This window comes from Myotis yumanensis, unplaced genomic scaffold (genome assembly GCF_028538775.1).
Source record: "Myotis yumanensis isolate MYYU_CA2020_CCGP unplaced genomic scaffold, mMyoYum1.0.hap1 SCAF_1, whole genome shotgun sequence".
Classification (NCBI taxonomy): domain Eukaryota; kingdom Metazoa; phylum Chordata; class Mammalia; order Chiroptera; family Vespertilionidae; genus Myotis; species Myotis yumanensis.
The window spans coordinates 117,688,398-117,707,550 of NW_027223752.1; the positions used below are offsets into that span (position 1 = coordinate 117,688,398).

Sequence of the window (19,153 nt, forward strand, 5' to 3'; positions counted from 1 at the left end):
AGGAAGTTTTTGACTTCTTTCTTGATCTCATTGGTAACCCATCATTGTTGAATGTTTTGGAGTGTTTTTACTCTAGTTGATTTCTAATTTCATTCTATTGTTATCTGAGAAGATGCTTGATATGATTTCAATCTTCTTCAACTTGTAGAGACTTGTTTTGTGTCCTAATATGTGGCCTATCTTTGAAAATGACCCATGGCACTTGAGAAGAATGTATATTCTACAGCTTTGGGGTGAAATGTTCTATAAATGTCAATTAAATCCATCTGATTCAGTGTGCCATTTAGAGTCTCTGTTTCCTTGTTAATTTTTTTGTTTAGAAGATTTATCCAGTGAAGTCAGTGGGGTGTTAAAGTCCCCTATTATGACTGTATTGCTGTCGATCTCTCCCTTAAAGTCTTCTAGAAATTTTTTTTATATTTAGGTGCTCCTATATTGAATGCATATATATTTACTAGGGTTATATCCTCTTTTTAGATCAATCCCTTTAGTATGATGTAGTGACCTGTGTTGTCTCTTGTGATGGCCTTCATTTTGAAGTCTGTTTTGTCAAATATGAGTATTTCTACCCCAGCTTTTATTTCCTTTCCATTTATTTGCATGGAAAACTTTTTTCCATCCCTTCACTCTCATCCTGTGTGAGCTTTTCTTCTGAAGTGGGTCTCTTGTAGACAGCATATAATTGGGTCATGTTTTTGTATCCATTCAGCTACCCTATGTCTTTTGTTTGGAGCATTTAATCCATTTTCATTTAAGGTTATTATTGATAGGTACTTATTTAATTCTTTATGCTTATGTTTCTATTTCTTCTTTTCTTTACAGCAGCCCCTTTAGCATTTCTTGCAGTGCTGTTTTGGTGGTGATAAACTCTTTTAGCCTTTTAAATTTGTCCAGGAAGCTCTTTATTTCACCATCTATTTTGAGTGATAGCCTTGGTGGATATAGCAATCTTGGTTTCAGATCCTTGCTTTCCATTACCTTGAATATGTCATGCCATTCCCTTCTGGCCTATAGAGTTTCTGAAGAGAAATCAACCGACAGCTTTATGGGACTGCTTTGTAGGTACCAAATTGCTTGTTTTCTTGCCCTTAAGATTCTCTGTCTTTAATTCTTGGCATTTTAATTCTGATGTGTCTGGGCTTGGGCCTGTTTGGTTTCTTCTTGCTTGGGACTCTCTGTGCCTCCTGAACTTGTGTGACTTTTTCCTACACCAGGTTAAGGAAGTTTTCTGCCATTATTTATTCAAACACTTTTTTTTTTTTAAAATCCTTTGCTAACTGTTTTCTCCTTCTGGCACTCCTATTATGTGAATATTGTTGCTTTTCATAGTGTCCCACAGCTCCCTTAAGATGTCCTCCTTTTTATAATTGTTTTTTCTTTTTGGTTCTCTGATTTTTTACTACCGTGTCTTCTACTTCACTGATACTATCCTTGACTTCCCCTAATCTGCTGTGTATTCATTCTGATGTGTTTTTAATTAGCGCTATGTCATTCTTTATTTCTGACTCGTCTTTTTTCAGTTACTATATCTTTTTCTCATGCTGTTGAGCATCTTTGCCATCATTATTCTGAACTCTATATCTAATAAATTTCTTATCACCATTTTGTTTGGCTCTCCTCCTAGAGAATTCTTTTTTCTTTCATTAGGGCTGTTTTCTTTTTTTGTCTCCCTATTTTGACTGCCTGTTTGTGATTGTGTCTATGTATTAGGTATATCTACTACGACTGCTAATCTCTAGTGCAAGACACCCTCAGACAGTGTTTCTGACTGGCCTGGAATCCCTTATTTGGAGCTATCAGCATTTCTAAGCTTGTGGCTTCCTCTGCTGGGGCTGAGTGCCTTTGGAAAGGACCAAGATGTCCAGGGTCTGCTTTTCCTAGTCCCAGGCCCAGAGGAGATCAGGCAAGGACTCAAAACCTCCAGAGACCCACCTCTGCCTGCAGTTTGTATTCAGGCTTGATTAGCCTTAGGCTATTGACTACAGGGTGCAAGAGGTCTTCCAATAGAATGGGCAACTGCCTTCCCCCCAGGCAAAAATCACCTGGATAACAAAGGTCTGAGGAAAAGATGTCCTTCACAGTGTGAGGGAATGACTCAGCATGGGAAACTGGGGTGGCTTCCTTCGGAGCTCCAACCCCAGAGCCCTCCATTCTGGACTCACACAGCTCCAGTCCATTCTGCCCTCCCTCCACTAGAGCCCAAACTGAGTGGTTGCACACGAATTTTGTACATTGGCCCTTTAAGAGGGTGCCTGCATTTTCAGCTGTCTCTTGCTGGCTGATATCAACTCTGTTGCTGTTCACAGTCAGATGTTCTGTGGACACCTTTCTTAGTTCTGGTTATGTGGACTGGGGAGTTCCACTTGGGGTTTAGACCTCAGAGTTCTCGGTGGGAAGCCATCACCATTGAGCTATCCCTTTGGACCTTCAGCTGCTATCTGTGGCAGCTGGGCCAGGCCTTTTGCACCTCTGCACTTCCTACCAGTCTCTACGCAGTTTCCACGCTCCATCCTTAGTTACCAGGATTCTCTCCAGCTAGTCTTCAGTTGATTTTTCAGGGTGGTTTTTCTCCATTTTAGCTGTATTTCCACTTCGGTCCTGGGAGAGTGTCAGTGTAGCTTCCACTTCCTCCGCTGACATTTTAAGCCCCCATTTAGGCTATAGTTACACAGCTGTTTAGCTGCAATATAAAACTAAGTTTCAAACTTGCTGATAGTCTTAAAATGGAACTGGTAGGACAGAACGGGATTAGGTGTACTTTAGTGTCTATCATGTTTTACATACAGTATTTAATCCTTAGAGTACCTGCTTAAACAGACTATCTTCCCTTTGTAGATAAGGCTACTGAATCTCAATCATGCCTGAGGCAATAACTTTATAACCCACAGGGCTTTGATTTGATAAAAACATTCACACTCTTTCCCACACCACAGCATGTAATTTTAAAAAAAATTAAAAAAAATCCTTACCCAAGGATATATTTTTAAATTGATTTTGAGAGAGGGAGAGAGAGAGAGAAAGAGGGAGAAAAAGGGAGAGAAATGAAGTGAGAGAGAAATATCGATGGGTTGCCTCTCGTATGTGCCTGGACCAGGATGCAACTGCACCTAGGTATGTGCCCTAAGAACTGAACCCACTACCTTTTGGTGCATAGGATGAAGCTCCAACCAACGGAGCCATCTGGCCAGGGCAGCATGTAAATTTCTGTAAATATTTTCTCCTTTTTTATTTTAAGTGATGAAAGAATGAACTTTTATTGTCAGTAATCAGGTGACTGAGAAATCATACTTTGCCATTTTTTAAATATTTTAAAATTTATTTTAGAGAGACAGGAAAAGGAGAAACATCGAAGTGTGAGAGAAACATAGGATTGGTTGCCTCCTTCCTGTACGTACCCCAATGGTACTCTCCCCAACTGGGGATGGAACCTGAAACCTGGATATGTGCCCTGACCAGGAATTGAACCAGCGACACTTCAGTGCATTGGACGATGCTCAACCAACTGAGCCACACCAGCCAGGGCCTGCTTTGCCATTTTAATGGAATACCTATTATTAAAACATATGGTCAACATATAGTAAAAATTATAGTATAGTAAAAATAATAAGGCACATATCAGAAATATAATCCACTTATAATTTTTCTAATTATTTTGTTCCAATTAGGACTAGTACTTAGGAATTTCAACAGCCAAAGGGCAGAAATAATTAGGACAGTATTAAATGGAAAAGCCACTTATACTTACTTTCATTTTTGACTACCATCTATAGCTGGGTTTATATATGCTGGACCTTTATGAATTCCATATGAGATATAGGTTAAACAAATGTGACTATACTTATGGATCAATGCAACAAGATATTTGTCAGCAGGGTAGTTCAGTGCTCAATCCAATTTTGAATAACCTGCTTTCCTTTTGCATATTTTGAAGCTGAATTCTGCACACTGAATGCTTTTGACTCTAAGAAAGGGAACCAGCAAAAGATCTTTTTCCTATTTTGTATCATGTAACATCAATCAAACAGGTGTATAACTTACAGGCTGTTATAGTACCCAGTGAAATATTACAAGTAAACTCTGATATTCACCTGTCATTTATAATGCTAACACTTACAAATGGCATACTCAAAGTTTTGTAGGAGACTAATCTGCAGCACAGTCCAATCATGGTATGCATTTGGAAAAAAACACCTTAAAAAACACTTTACTAGTTTAGTTCAAAAGTAATTTATTTCTGGGACAAATCCTAGGGAGTTAGGAAAGATTGCTTTGATATGTTTTAACTCTTGAAAGAGACAATCAGATATCTGAACAGACTGATGGTCGTTGGTGCCAATTCAACGCCATCCCCAACTTGGAGCAGTAAAGAAAAAACTTTATTCAGTGCAAAACAGCCCAATTGTGATACTACATTGCTGGAAAACAGCACAGCTGTGAGGCAGCCCTGGAGCTAGGCTCCTCTATAGCTAGAGAGAGCTCTGCTCCTCACTGGTCCGCTTTGCTTTGCTCTGTTCTGTGCCAGCCTGCTCTGTCCCGCACTGGTATGCTCTGCTCCAGTGTGACAGCTTCAGTTTTTCAACTCCATCTATAAAAATGCAGAATTTGGTGGAAAGGGAAAGAGATATCAGAGGCAGCTGGGAGTTTACTTATATAGACAGAAGTTCTTACCCCTGGTCCCTGATTGGTTCATCCTCATGCAAATGAGGATTCCAAATCTTTGCAGTTTTATTGGCCCACAAGGCACTGTCCTGATTGGTCAGAGCCGAGCTGTTCTGATTGGTCAGTGAAGAAGCTGGGGTGGGGGAATAGTTGCACAACTCAGACTGGATGAGGAAAGCTTCAGTTCTACTAGTTGAAATAGGAATCCAGGAACTCTTCTAGAAGAGCAGGCTCAGATGGCAGCAACAGTGAAGGCTTCTCCCTGAAGTGCAGTTTGCATGAGAGACCCTTATGTAGAAATGGCTGCTAGGCTGTTTTTTTGTTTTTAATTTGAGCCCCATTAAGCCACCAGGAGCCCTCCTCAATAGGTACCTCCTTTCTCAGGGTCCACACAGGGTGTGGCTTCCTTCCGAGCTCCAACCCCAGAGCCCTCCACTCTGGACTCACACAGCTCCAGTCCATTCTGCCCTCCCTCCATTAGAGCCCAAACTGCATTAGCAGAAAGACAAAACCTTTCCAAAAGAGGACTTTATTCAACAGTTATTGAAATATTGCTCTCATCATCATCTACACTATGTCACATCTCTTGCTGTCCCTCCTCCCTACTTCACTATGGCTGACTACCAGATCCTAATTTCTTTTTCTGCTCCTGTCTTCCATTAGGTCTTCTTTTTATCCAAAACATACTGACCTGAAATGAAAACTTTTTGTGTAGCCTTCTCTTTGACTTTTAGTTTCAGCTCTTGTTCACTCAGGCCTGCTATGTAACCAGTACTTATTTAGAGTGACTGTGTTTTCCCTCCCTGATTAAAAGGAACTGAGTAACTGCCTCTGTGGTCACTGCTTGGTGAGGTTATTTTGAGCTATGAGGGCTGAGGGCAGGGTTAGGTTGGGGAAGTAGCTGAAATCAGTTTCATGTCTGAAGCTAATCTTGGTTTTGTTTTTAAAAAATTTTTAAAGTATATTTTTATTAATTTCAGAGAGGGAGAGGGATAGAAACATCAATGGTGAGAGAATCATTGGTTGGCTGCCTCCTGCACGCCCCCTACTGGGGATGGAGCCCACAACCCAGGCATGTGCCCTTGACCAGAATTGAACCTGGGACCCTTCAGTCCACAGGCCGATGCTCTATCCACTGAGCCAAACCAGCTAGGGCTAATTTTGTTTTTTAAGTGTCATATGCATTGCAATCTAATTCTCATTAAGAATAGAATTAATGGGTGTACCCGACATATCATCTAGTTAATTATTAGAAACAACTCTGAAAAAACACATCACTGGCTTAGGAGGGACAGCATTTCTTTTTACTCTTCATTCCACATTTTAAAAATGACATTGTCTGCATTTTGAATTAAGGTCACCCTTTCTCCTTTGTAGCTCAAAAACAAACTAATTTTTAGTTTGTAAGTTTCAGGTACAATTGTAGTTTTGAAATAACCATGATATAAATCAAACAATTCTGCCAGATTAAGGGTAAAGAGGAGAGAAAAAACTATCAGAAAGAAGAAATACTTATTTGAAATAACAGATAACCGTGAGAAGTTATCAGCTGAATTTTAAAACCACAGAACTTTGGATATAAGGAAGGAGTGTGCACATGGCTAATAGACAAGGTTAATGAAAGCTATTATCAATTCAGAGTAGCAAATTGACCACTCACTGAGCAAACTAAGTGGTCTACCAGAGCCATTTAATTTAATAAAGTTACTTGATTCCCCCTTTCATAAAGCATCCAGGAATCAGATGGGGAAAGATGGGCTAACAAAATCTTTGCAATGGGTATGCTGATAGCCAGGAAAGCTTTGCATGGTGAATGGAAGAGATAGCATAGAAGTGAATAATTGATCCTCATAATATTTAGATCTTGATCTGCTTCCAGCCAGTGGACTATGCAATAAGTTTTTGGTTCTTTTATCGTTTTCTTCTTGCATTCCTCTAGATTTCACATATCCTTAATTTGTTTTACAGATCACTACTTTTCCTTTGGAATAAGCCAATGTGGCTAATGGAGACCAAAAGGTAATTAATAAATGTTACAATAGCTTGGTTTTAAGGTTTTGGTGCATAACTTCAAGACATTTTCATAGAACATTGTGTTTTCAAGGTACGGTTAAAATGAAACTTTCCATTAGGATAATGTAGAGGATGACATTTTTTCAGGAAAAAGTAAAAATCCTAAGCTTGTCTCTATCCGGCATCTTCCCTCAGGCACTGAGATTGCAGCCATCCAACAAATGGGGACAGGCAGAATGAGACTTCAAAAGTCACAAATATACAATATCTAATTTTTAGCAAGTCTGGCAATGAGATCTTTCCATTCTCCCCTCTTCTTTGTGATGTATATAGGAGTGAGTAGCTGCAACAGTGATTCTGGCTGTTGTCTAAAAAAGTTCTGACACAAGGCCTCAGTGTTACATATCACGTACATCCCACAGTCATAGCTGTTTTGTTGAGCAGGGGCTTTCTCTTCCACAAACACTAGTTTGTCTCCTTTTCTGCCTAAGAAAGCCTCCAATTTTTCTGCTACCTGCTTTGCATGAACTGAGTTGCTTCTGCTATGGGAGTCATAATGAAAAAAGCTATTTTTATCTTGGAGATAAACCAGCAAACTCCAATGGGTTCCCCCAGCTGCCTGGTTGGAATTATCATTGATGGCTAAAAATACAACTCTCTTGTTGGGGATGTCCAGGGGTTCAAGGAACATGGCAATCTCTGCTGGGTTGCTAGTGCACTTGATGAACTGGGTGACTTCAGGACTGATGAAGCAGACTTGGTCAGAGCAGTCATGAAACTCACTATTGGCAAAGTACTCAAAGGCAAACCCAATAATACGGTCATTGAGCCAGCTTGGAGGATCCAATAATGAGACATCTGATTGCCGCAGTAGACTGTCCATGTAACTCAAGACTACAGGGTCCATCTTGTACTGACCAGGATTGCTCAGAAATTCTGGAAGCTGAAAGAGAGGCAGAAGACAATATTTAATGTTGAATATGACACCTGGCTGTCAAATGGGGATGATAAATCATAGCTACTCTCACAGAGTTTTGGGCAAAATTAAATACAATTGTAAACTAACAATGCCTACCTAAAAGTAAACATTCAGAAAACTGCAGGATAAATGCTTTATGTTTATAATTAGGTGGAATGAAAACTTGGGAAATTTTCTATGCTGAAACAGTAAGCATGGATTTTTAATTTCCTTTATAAATATAGGGATTGGTTAAAGTTATAACTAGTGTTTTCCTAAACTCCATGGCATTAACGATATATTTGGCCCTTTAATGAATATGCATGATTACAATGGCAAATTATTTTTAAATTAAAGATGAATTTTCAAAGAATCTAAAAAATGTTACTAATTACCAAGGGAAAAAGTTTCTATTTCCACTTTAATTTTCAAGAGATAAAGCATTGCTTCCTCATTCCATAATGGAAAGTGACAGTGATTAGAGTTGTAGTTAATGATGATTTTTATTTTTTTAAATATATTTTATTGATTTTTTTACAGAGAGGAAGGGAGAGGGATAGAGAGTTAGTAACATCAATCAGCTGCCTCCTGCACACACCCTACTGAAGATGTGCCCACAACCAAGGTACATGCCCTTGACCGGAATCGAACCTGGGACCCTTGAGTCCGCAGGCTGATGCTCTATCCACTGAGCCAAACTGGTTAGGTCTAGAGTTGTAGTTAAAAGTTGTAGTTAACACTTTCTGTAATGTGAAGAACAGACAATCATGAGCGTAATAGAAATGAAATTCATTTCTGACTCTGCCCAGCCAAGGGACAGAGAGGGAGAGAGGGAGAGAGAGAAAACATCAATTGGTTGTTGTCCGTATGTGCCCCACCTGGGGAATGAACCCGCAACCTAGGCACATGCCCTGAACCAGGAATGTAACCTGCAAGCTTTTTATTTATTTATATTTTTGGTGCACAGAACAATGCTCCAATTGAGGCACTCAGCCCAGGCCATTGGTTGATTCTTATATGAGCCCTGACCGGGTATCAAACCGGCATCCTTGGCATATGGACAATGCTCTAACCCTACCCGGACAGGACTGGTTACACTATTAAAACAATAAAATTTTGTGGCACAATCATTTTCATGTAATCAAAATCCTGCAAAAACCTATATAAAAGTAAACATACAGTAAATAAAGTAAATGAGGTAACTAAGAAAGACCAAAGAGGCTTTTATGTGCATGAGGTATGTCATAATATGAACTACTTCAGAAACAATACAGGGCTGTTTAAGTATGTGTCTGTCTGTCTATCTATCTATCTATCTATCTATCTATCAAATGAGATGGCATGAACTAAGATTTTCTTAAGAAGAAAGAATAATTTGAGCAGAGACATAAATTGGAACTAGGAACAAAGTTAATGAGGCACAGAGCCCATTTGTTATGAGTGAGCCACAAATTTGGCTCTAATTATTTGGCAGCTAACCTAAGAGCATTAAGTTAAATATTCACAATCTCCATAAGGTAAAAACAAAGCATTTGCTTAGGAGAGGTAAAAGTTTTCTTTGCATTAAGGTCAGACAGTTTTCTCTCAAGAAATTTTAATGCCCCCCAATATCTTTATAATATATGAAATTGTTTCAAAGGATTGTTTCTTCTAATGATCTATAATATTCAGCCTGATGGCAAAATGAGCTAACAGCAATTTACATGGACACTTGGTGCTCAGCTTGCTGCTGATCTGACTTAAGAGTATATGAATATGAAGAGGGAATGACGCATGTGTACCATGCAAGGCTCCCTTAATCACTCCCCTATACTGTCAATGAACACTACATAGTGGTGAGTGCCAGACTGTACTGCCTAGCAAACACCTGGAGACCTGCTCTCTATGCTGCCAGCTGAAATCAGACTCATTATTTTTTTATTTTTATTTTTATTTTTTGTTGGCAAAATAGATTTTATTTTATTTTATTTTATTTTATTTTTCGCTTAAAGTATTACAAAGGGTATTACATAAGTGTCCTTTTTCCCCCCCCCGCCCTTGACAAGCCCCTGCCCTCCCTTACCCCCCAGTGTCTTATGTCCATTAGTTATGGTTATATGGGTGCATACAAGTCCTTCGGTTGATCTCTTAATCCCCCCTCTCCTCCCCCCCAACCCTCCCTGGCCTTCCCACTGCAGTTTGACAATCAGTTTGAGGCAGCTCTGCCTCTGTATCTATTATTGTTCAAAAGTTTGTAATGGTCTTTATTATCCATGAATGAGTGAGATCATGTGGTATTTTTCCTTCATTGACTGGCTTGTTTCACTTAGCATAATGCTCTCCAGTTCCATCCATGCTGTTGCAAATGGTAGGAGTTCCTTCTTTTTAACAGCAGCATAGTATTCCATCGTGTAGATGTACCACAGTTTTCTAATCCATTCATCTACTGATGGGCACTTAGGCTGTTTCCAGATCTTAGCTATGGTGAATTGTGCTGCTATGAACATCTGGGTACATATATCCTTTCTGATTGGTGTTTCTGGTTTCTTGGGATATATTCCTAGAAGTGGGATCACAGGGTCAAATGGGAGTTCCATTTCCAATTTTTTGAGGAACCTCCATACTGCCTTCCACAGTGGCTGCACCAGTCTGCATTCCCACCAGCAGTGCACAAGTGTTCCTTTTTCTCCACATCCTCTCCAGCACTTGTCGTTTGTTGATTTGTTGATGATAGCCAGTCTGACAGGTGTGAGATGGTACCTCATTGTTGTTTTGATTTGCATCTCTCTGATGATTAGTGACTTTGAGCATGTTTTCATATGTCTCTTGGCTTTCTGAATGTCCTCTTTTGAAAGGTGTCTATTTAGATCCTTTGCCCATTTTTTGATTGGATTGTTTATCTTCTTTTTGTTAAGTTGTATGAGTTCCGTATAAATTTTGGAGATTAAGCCCTTATCAGATATGACGTTGGCAAATATGTTTTCCCACAAGGTGGGTTTTCTTGTTGTTCTGTTGATGGTTTCTTTTGCTGTGCAGAAGCTTTTTATTTTGATGTAGTCCCATTTGTTCAGTTTCTCTTTAGTTTCAACTGCCCTAGGAGCTGTATCAGTGAAGAAATTGTTTTGGCATATGTCTGAGATTTTGTTGCCTTTGTATTCTTCTAGAATTTTTATGGTTTCCTGTCGTACATTTAAGTCCTTTATCCATTTTGAGTTTATTCTTGTGTATGGTGTAAGTTGGTGGTCTAGTTTCATTTTCTTGCATATATCTGTCCAATTTTCCCAACACCATTTATTGAAGAGACTATCTTGGCTCCATTGTATGTTCATGCCTCCTTTGTCAAAAATTAATTGAGCATATTGGTTCGGGCTAATTTCTGGACTCTCTATTCTATTCCACTGATCTATATGTCTGTTCTTGTGCCAGTACCAGGCAGTTTTGAGAACAGTGGCTTTGTAATACAGCTTGATATCTGGCATTGAGATCCCACCTACTTTGTTCTTTCTCAGGATCGTTGCAGCTATTCGGGGTCTTTTTTTATTCCAGATGAATTTTTGGAGAGTTCGTTCAAGATCTTTGAAGAAGGCCATTGGTATTTTAATGGGAAGTGCGTTGAATTTATAGATTGCTTTGGGTAGTATGGACATTTTAATGATGTTGATTCTACCAATCCAAGAACATGGTATGTTCTTCCATCTGTTTATGTCTTCCTCTATCTCTTTTTTCAACGTCCTGTAGTTTTCTGAGTAGAGGTCTTTAACCTCTTTAGTTAAGTTTATTCCTAGGTATCTTAATTTTTTTGGTGCTATGGTAAATGGGATTGTTTTTCTAATCTCTCTTTCTGAAAGTTCACTATTGGTGTATAGAAATGCCTCAGATTTCTTGAGGTTAATTTTGTATCCTGCTACATTGCCAAATTCATGTATTAAGTCTAGTAGCTTTTGGATGGAGTCTCTTGGGTTTTGTATGTATAATATCATGTCATTTGCAAATAAGGACAGTTTTACTTCCTCTTTTCCAATTTGGATGCCTTTTATTTCTTCTTCTTGCCTAATTGCAATGGCTAATACTTCCAGTACTATGTTGAACAGGAGTGGTGAAAGTGGGCATCCCTGTCTTGTTCCTGTTCTTAGGGGAAATGGTGTTAGTTTTTGACCATTGAGTATGATGTTGGCTGTGGGCCTGTAATATATGGCTTTTATTATGTTGAGGTATGATCCTTCTATTCCCACCTTTCTGAGAGTTTTTATCAAAAATGGGTGTTGGATTTTGTCGAATGCCTTTTCTGCATCAATTGATATGACCATGTGGTTTTTTTCTTTCAATTTGTTTATGTGATGTATCACATTTATTGATTTACGGATGTTGTACCATCCTTGCATCTCTGGGATAAATCCTACTTGGTCATGGTGTATGATCCTTCTGATGTACTGCTGGATCCGATTTGCTAGGATTTTGTTGAGGATTTTGGCATCTATGTTCATGAGGGATATTGGCCTGTAATTCTCTTTCATTGTGATGTCTTTACCTGGTTTTGGTATTAGGGTGATGCTGGCTTCATAGAATGAGCTTGGAAGTGTTCCTTCCTCTTGAATTTTTTGTAGTAGTCTGAGGAGGGTAGGTTTTAGTTCTTCCTTGAATGTTTGGTAGAACTCCCCTGTGAAGCCGTCTGGCCCTGGGCTTTTGTTTGCTGGAAGCTTTCTGATGACTGCTTCAATTTCTTCCATAGTTATTGGCCTATTGAGGTTTTTAGATTCTTCCTGATTGAGTTTTGGAATGTTGTATTTTTCTAGGAATTTGTCCATTTCCTCCAGGTTGTCTAGTTTGTTGGAGTAGAGTTGCCCGTAGTATTGTTTAACAATCATTTGTATTTCTGTGGGGTCTGTTGTTATTTCGCCTCTATCATTTCTGATTTGGTTTATTTGGGACCTCTCTCTTTGCTTCTTGGTGAGCCTGGCTAGGGGTTTGTCAATCTTGTTTATCCTTTCAAAGAACCAGCTCTTGGTTTCATTGATTTTCTGTATTGTTTTTTTGGTCTCTATTTCATTGATTTCTGCTCTAATCTTTATTATCTCCTTCCTTCTGCTCACTCTGGGGTTTTCTTGTTGCTCTCTTTCTAATTCTTTGAGTTGTAGAGTTAGATGGTTAACTACCATTTTTTCTTGTTTTTTGAGATAGGCCTGTAGAGCTATAAACTTCCCTCTCAGGACTGCTTTCATTGTGACCCAGAGGTTTTGGATTGTTGTGTTTTCATTGTCATTAGTGTCCAGGATGTTTTTAATTTCTTCTTTGATGTCATCGGTAACCCAATCAATATTTAATAACATGCTATTCAGCTTCCAAGTGTTTGAGTATTTTGGGTTGTTTTTATTGTGGTTTATTTCTAACATTATGCCATCGTGGTCTGAGAAGATGCTTTTTATGATTTCAATCTTCTTGAATTTGTGGAGACTTTGCTTGTGACCCAATATGTGGTCTATTTTTGAATATGTCCCATGAGCACCTGAGAGGAATGTATATTCCGCAGCTGTGGGGTGAAGTGTTCTGAAGATGTCAATTAAGTCCATCTGATCTAGTGAGTCATTTAGGATTGCTGTTTCTTTGCTGATTGTTTGTCTAGAGGATTTATCCAGTGATGTCAGTGGTGTATTAAAGTCCCCTACTATGATTGTATTATTGTCGATCTCACCCCTGATATCTTCCAGAAGTTTTCTTATGTATGTGGGTGCTCCTGCATTGGGTGCATATATGTTTACCAGGGTTATATCTTCTTGTTGTATTGATCCCTTTAGTATTATGAAGTGGCTTTCCTTATCTCTGGATATGGCCTTCACTTTGAGATGTATTTTGTCCAATATAAGTATTGCTACCCCAGCTTTCTTTTCCTTTCCATTTGCGTGAAAGATATTTTTCCATCCCTTCACTTTCAGTCTGTGTGAGTCCCTTCTAATGAGGTGGGTCTCTTGTAGACAGCAAATGTATGGGTCATGTTTTTTTATCCATTCAGCCACTCGATGTCTTTTGGTTGGAGCATTTAGTCCATTTACATTTAAAGTTATTATTGAAAGGTACTTGTTTGTAGCCATTTCTTTTTTTGTGTGTGTGTGGCTGTTTTCTTTCTGAGCTTGATATTTCTTCTTTTTACACCAGTCCCTTTAGCATTTCTTGCATGGCTGGCTTGGTGGTGATAAACTCCCTTAGCCCTTTTTTGTCTGTGAAGCTTCTTATTTCCCCTTCAATTTTGAATGATAGCCTTGCTGGATAGAGTATTCTTGGATTCAGTCCTTTGCTTTGCATCATTTTTTAGATTTCCGTCCATTCTTTTCTGGCCTGATGAGTTTCTGTTGAGAAATCATTTGATAATCTAATGGGAGCTCCCTTGTATGTTACTTTCCGTCTCTCTCTTGCAGCCTGTAAGATTCTCTCTTTATCCTGAACATTTGCCATGGTAATTATGATGTGTCTTGGTGTGGGTCTTTTTGGGTTCACCTTGTTTGGGACTCTCTGGGCTTGTGTGACTTTTTTCTTCCCCACCTCAGGGAAGTTTTCTGATATTATTTCTTCGAATAGGTTTTCTAATCCATGTTCATCTTTCTGTTGTTCTGGCACCCCTATTATTCGTATGTTGTTTCGTTTCATGTTGTCCCAAAGTTCCCTTAGGCTCTCCTCCTGTCTTTTAATTTTTTTCTCCATTTGCAGTACAGTTTGAGTGTGTTTTGCTTCCTTGTCTTCTAATTCACTAATTCGGTCCTCCGCTTCTCCCAGTCTACTGTTGATACTTTCAATGGTGTTTTTTATTGCAGCTATGTCGCTCTTCATTTCTTCTTGGGACTTACTTAAGTTGTTGATTTTTTCATCTGTTTCTTCTAGCTTCTTGCATAAGTAGTTGAGTTTTTCATCTGTTTCTTCTTGCTTCTTGAACATCTGGTGCATGTACTCTAGGAACCTTATTCTGAATTCTTTTTCCGTCATGTTGCATATCTCTGTCTCACTTAGCTGCTTTTCTGGCAAGTCCTTTTCTTTCCTTTGGGGGTTTCTTTGTCTACCCATGTTTGATCTCACTGACATGACTAGTTGTTGAGTCGTTCAGTGGCTGGACCCTGGGTGGCAGTGGCCTCTCCCTGGGTGGCAGTGGCTCCTCGGGCTGTGGTTGCTCCTTGGGCGGTTGTGGTAGCAGCGGCTCCTCTGTTGATAGCAGAGCCTCTGGTGGGTGCTGTTCACAGTTGTAGTGGCTCTTCTGGCTGGTGGAGGGAGGCTTCACACACAGCAACTGTTCCCCAGGCAGAGCGTGTGGTGATCAGGAGGCCACTGTTGCTTGACTCTGCTGCGTTGATTTAAAGGCACAAAATACAACACAACAAGGCACAACGTACCAGGCACTGAACACTATTGTATTTACGATATTACTAACCCCAAATAAAGGTGGCCACCCGAGCTAAGAGAGTTGGGAGATAAGGGGGAAAGAAGAGCAAAATGTAGAAGAGAAAAAAGAAAGAAAAAAAGGAGTGCAAAAATGAAATTGGAAAAAGGGAGGGGAAAAAGAGGAGGAAAAAAAAAAAAAGTAAGAGAGAAAAGAGAATGAAGTATAAAAGGGGAAGAGACTATTTATATGAGGAGAAAACTCCTATAGGTCCGCCACTAATACCAACAAATTACAGCAACAGATTCCTGGAGATGAATACAAACTACAAACAACCAATAATATCAAGCGACGCAAGGGGAAACAGAAGCACAGAAATAACCGGGGGGGGGGGGGGGGGGAGAGGGAGGGGCAGGAAAATAAAAAGAATAAGCAGTCTAACCTCTCAAACAATCCAAAAAAAAAAAAACCAAAAAAAAACCAATATACTTGTCAATCAAGCAAACAACAATGAAACAATAGAGAGAGAAAAGAAGAAGAAGAGAGAAAAAAAAAATTGGATAGTGAAGGAAGATAAGGGAAAGGTGTATAAGGATTTAGAACAGGGGATTGGACGTAGGATATATAAGCAGGGTTAAATTTTGACAGGGGGTAAAAAGAATAGGGAAAATCAAAAGCTGGAGTAGGGTAAGAGAAACAGGACAGCAAAAGGGAAAAAGTGGGGAAGGTTGTTTAGCACAGAGGCAAATTGAGGTAGAGAAAAATGTTGCTAAAGGAACGATGAAAACAGAATGGAGAACATTAGTCCCAAAATAAAATAAAGACAAAATAAAATGACACTTTAAAAAATGGTAAAATGGTAGCGGTAATAATACTAGTTAAAAATAAAAATGTAGTAGCTGAAGGGGCAAAATCAGGTGATGGAGAAAAAGAAAAAATAAAAAAAATAAAAAAAAATATTTTCTTAGTCAAAAGGAGAAAAAGTAATTTAAAAAAATAAAAATAAAAATGTGGAGTAATGCAGGTGCTTCAGATCTTCTACTCTTCTTATTGGCACGCCCGGAATTCAGGAGAATGTTGAGTTTCCCTCTGATACACTGTTCCTCCGTGTTGTAAGCCACAATCCTGATTTTAAAGTCGGCCGTAAAATCCCCTTATTGCCTTATCTGTATTTACAGAAGAGTCAGTTCGTGGCTCTGCCTCTGGGTGGCAGTGTGTCTGGATTGACCTCCGAGGCTATAAGTTCTCTCTGACCAGTTCTCTGACCAGTTCTCTATTGTACCTGAACCAGCTCCGCCCAGAGTTGGTTCCCCAGGCGCCACTCCCAGCTCTGTTTCCCAGGCTCCCCCAAAACAATTTTCCCCTACAAGCTCTGCTAGTGACCCCAACTGGGCAATCACATGTACTGCGGTCAACAATCAAACTCACAGAAGTAAGAGGAAGTGTGCAAACAAGAGCCTGGGAAGCTGTTCGAACTCGCAGGGTTCCACCCTCCAGAGCTGTGCGGAGTGTCTGCGCGGAGTGTCTGCGCGCGCTCAAGCCCCTGGCAACAAGTAGGCGGCTATCAGGGAAACTCTGAGGCAGCCCTTTTGCATCCAGTCCAACTATGGGCTCATTTATAGTGTTACCTTCTGGCAGCAGCCCTGCGGGAGCCCTCCCCACTTGCGAGTCACGCTGGCCTCTATGGGCGCGGATTTTGGAGGGCGGAGATTTCCCCCTGCGCCCGCGCGCGGTTCCTCGCTCCAACCTGAACTGCAAACCGCACCTTTGGGGTAAGTCTAACCTTTCCGTGGAGGGGTGCAGGTCTCCTCTGGCTCTTGCAGTCGCGCTGCTTGCGAGTCGTTGCCTCCGGGTTAGTAGCCGCCGGGTTAGTAGCCGATCTCTGGATGCCGGTAACCGCTTCCCAAGATGGCGCGGTCTCGCCGCTGCGCTGGCGCCCAGGGGGAAGTTTCAGCCTCAATCTCTAACCATTCGCATTTTTTAGGAGTTCTCTGTCTTTCCTGGCTGCAGACTGTCTCTCAGCTGAACCTCCCCAGCTTGATCGGGCTGATTATTACCCGTTTCAGCTGCTCGCCCCTATCTGCTCCGGGACGAAGCACCAACACGTCCGTCTAAGCCTCCGCCATTTTTCCTCTCCTCATTATTTTTTTTAAAAAATATTTTTATTGATTTTTTACAGAGAGGAAGGGAGAGGGATAGAGAGTTAGAAACATCGATGAGAGAGAAACATCGACCAGATGCCTCCTGCACACCTCCTACTGGAGATGTGCCCGCAACCAAGGTATATGCCCTTGACTGGAATCGAACCTGGGACCCTTCAGTCCGCAGGCTGACGCTTTATCCACAGAGCCAAACCGGTTTTGGCCAGACTCATTATTTTAACAGCCAACCCCTACTAGGGATAGAAGTCTACAAGGAGTAGAGTACCTGGATATATAGGCATCTCACTTAGAAGGGAGTATCACAGGCAGAGCCAAGATTTTCTTCAGAAAATAGTTTTTGACTTGTCTGTTTGATTTTGAAAACATCCAACACACAATGTATCAATCAAGGACTTAATTCTATTCCATACTGCATGACTGCAATAGCTTAACATCAACAATTGTAAAGCAAATGGGCTTAGCCGGTATGGCTCAGTAGTTGAGCTTTGACCTATGAATCAGGAGGTTGGGGTTTGATTCCCCGTCACATGCCTGGGTTGCAGGCTTGATCCCCAGTAGGGGGCGTGCAGGAGGCAGCCGATTTATTTCTTCTCTGAAATAAATAAAAACATATTTTAAAAAATAAAGCAGGAACTCGAGGGCAGCTTTCTCTTGGAGGTACTTGCAGCAATTGCTGGGACACTGAGAAGTGGGGCCTCTGAAGGCAGGACTGAGAGCAGCCATAACTGCTCGCTCCGCCCGCCCTGTTGATCCCCTGGGACCCACCCTGCCCAAGCCTTGCATGGAGGCGTTTGCTGGATAGCCTCAGGCAGAGGCTAGATTAGCACCTCCTTAGAGCTCCAGGAAAGAAGTTCTCCCACTGCAGACACAGCTGATTCTCACAGCCAATTGGCCTGGAGGGCAATCCCTCCCAGTGTTACCTACAACAACCAAGGCTTAACTACAACAAGACTGTGCACAAAGACCACAAGGGGGAGCACCAAGAGTGTCCTCCTCAGGTAATTGGGGAGGCTGAACCACTGGGCCCCAGAGGACACTTAGCACAGAAAACCACTTTATCAACACAAGAAAGCATTAAAAATGCGGAGACAAAGAAACAGGACACAAATGACAGAAATGGAGGAAAGCAAACTGCTGGATATAGAGTTCAAAACCACACTTTTAAGGTTTTTCAAGAATTTTCTAGAAACCGCCGATAAATGTAGTGAGATCCTCAAGAAATCTACTGAGACCCTCGATGTTGTGATAAAGGACCAACTAGAAATTAAGCATACACTGACTGAAATAAAGAATATTATACAGATGCCCAACAGCAGACCAGAGGATCGCAAGAATCAAGTCAGAGATTTGAAATACGAAGAAGCAAAAAACACCCAACCGGAAAAGCAAAATGAAAAAAGAATCCAAAAATACGAAGATAGTGTAAGGAGCCTCTGGGACAGCTTCAAGCGTACCAACATCCGAATTATAGGGGTGCCAGAAGAAGAGAGAGAGCAAGATATTGAAAACCTATTTGAAGAAATAATGACAGAAAACTTCCCCTACCTGGTGAAAGAAATAGACTTACAAGTCCAAGAAGCGCAGAGAACCCCAAACAAAAGGAATCCAAAGAAGACCACACCAAGACACATCATAATTAAAATGCCAAGATCAAAAGACAAAGAGAGTATCCTAAAAGCAGCAAGAGAAAGAAAGTCAGTTACCTACAAGGGAGTACCCATACGACTGTCAGCTGATTTCTCAATAGAAACTTTGCAGGCCAGAAGGGAGTGGCAAGAAATATTCAAAGTGATGAATGCCAAGAACCTACAACCAAGATTACTTTATCCAGCAAAGCTATCATTCAGAATTGAAGGTCAGATAAAGAGCTTCACAGATAAGGAAAAGCTAAAGGAGTTCATCACCACCAAACCAGCATTATATGAAATGCTGAAAGGTATCCTTTAAGAAGAGGAAGAAGAAGAAAAATGGAAAGATAAAAATTTTGAACAACAAATACACATCTATCAACAAGTGAATCTA

The 19,153-nt window shown here is 40.4% G+C and overlaps 1 protein-coding gene across 3 annotated transcripts in view; it reads right to left on the bottom strand.

Moving 5' to 3' along the window:
- Positions 1 to 6,332: 6,332 nt before the first annotated feature.
- The window catches only part of SENP8 (SUMO peptidase family member, NEDD8 specific), a 30,046-nt gene continuing 17,225 nt past the window's right edge, over positions 6,333 to 19,153 (bottom strand). The window contains exons 2-3 of one of the 3 annotated variants that reach the window (XM_070431025.1): positions 16,753 to 16,894; positions 6,333 to 7,615 (exon numbers count right to left, since the gene is read on the bottom strand). In XM_070431025.1, coding sequence (XP_070287126.1) covers positions 6,941 to 7,579 — 639 coding nt within the window. In that variant the 5' untranslated portion in view covers positions 7,580 to 7,615; positions 16,753 to 16,894 and the 3' untranslated portion in view covers positions 6,333 to 6,940. Of the gene's footprint in view, positions 7,616 to 16,752; positions 16,921 to 19,153 lie in introns of those variants that run through there. The other 2 variants (XM_070431033.1, XM_070431015.1) reach the window with 2 other exon arrangements.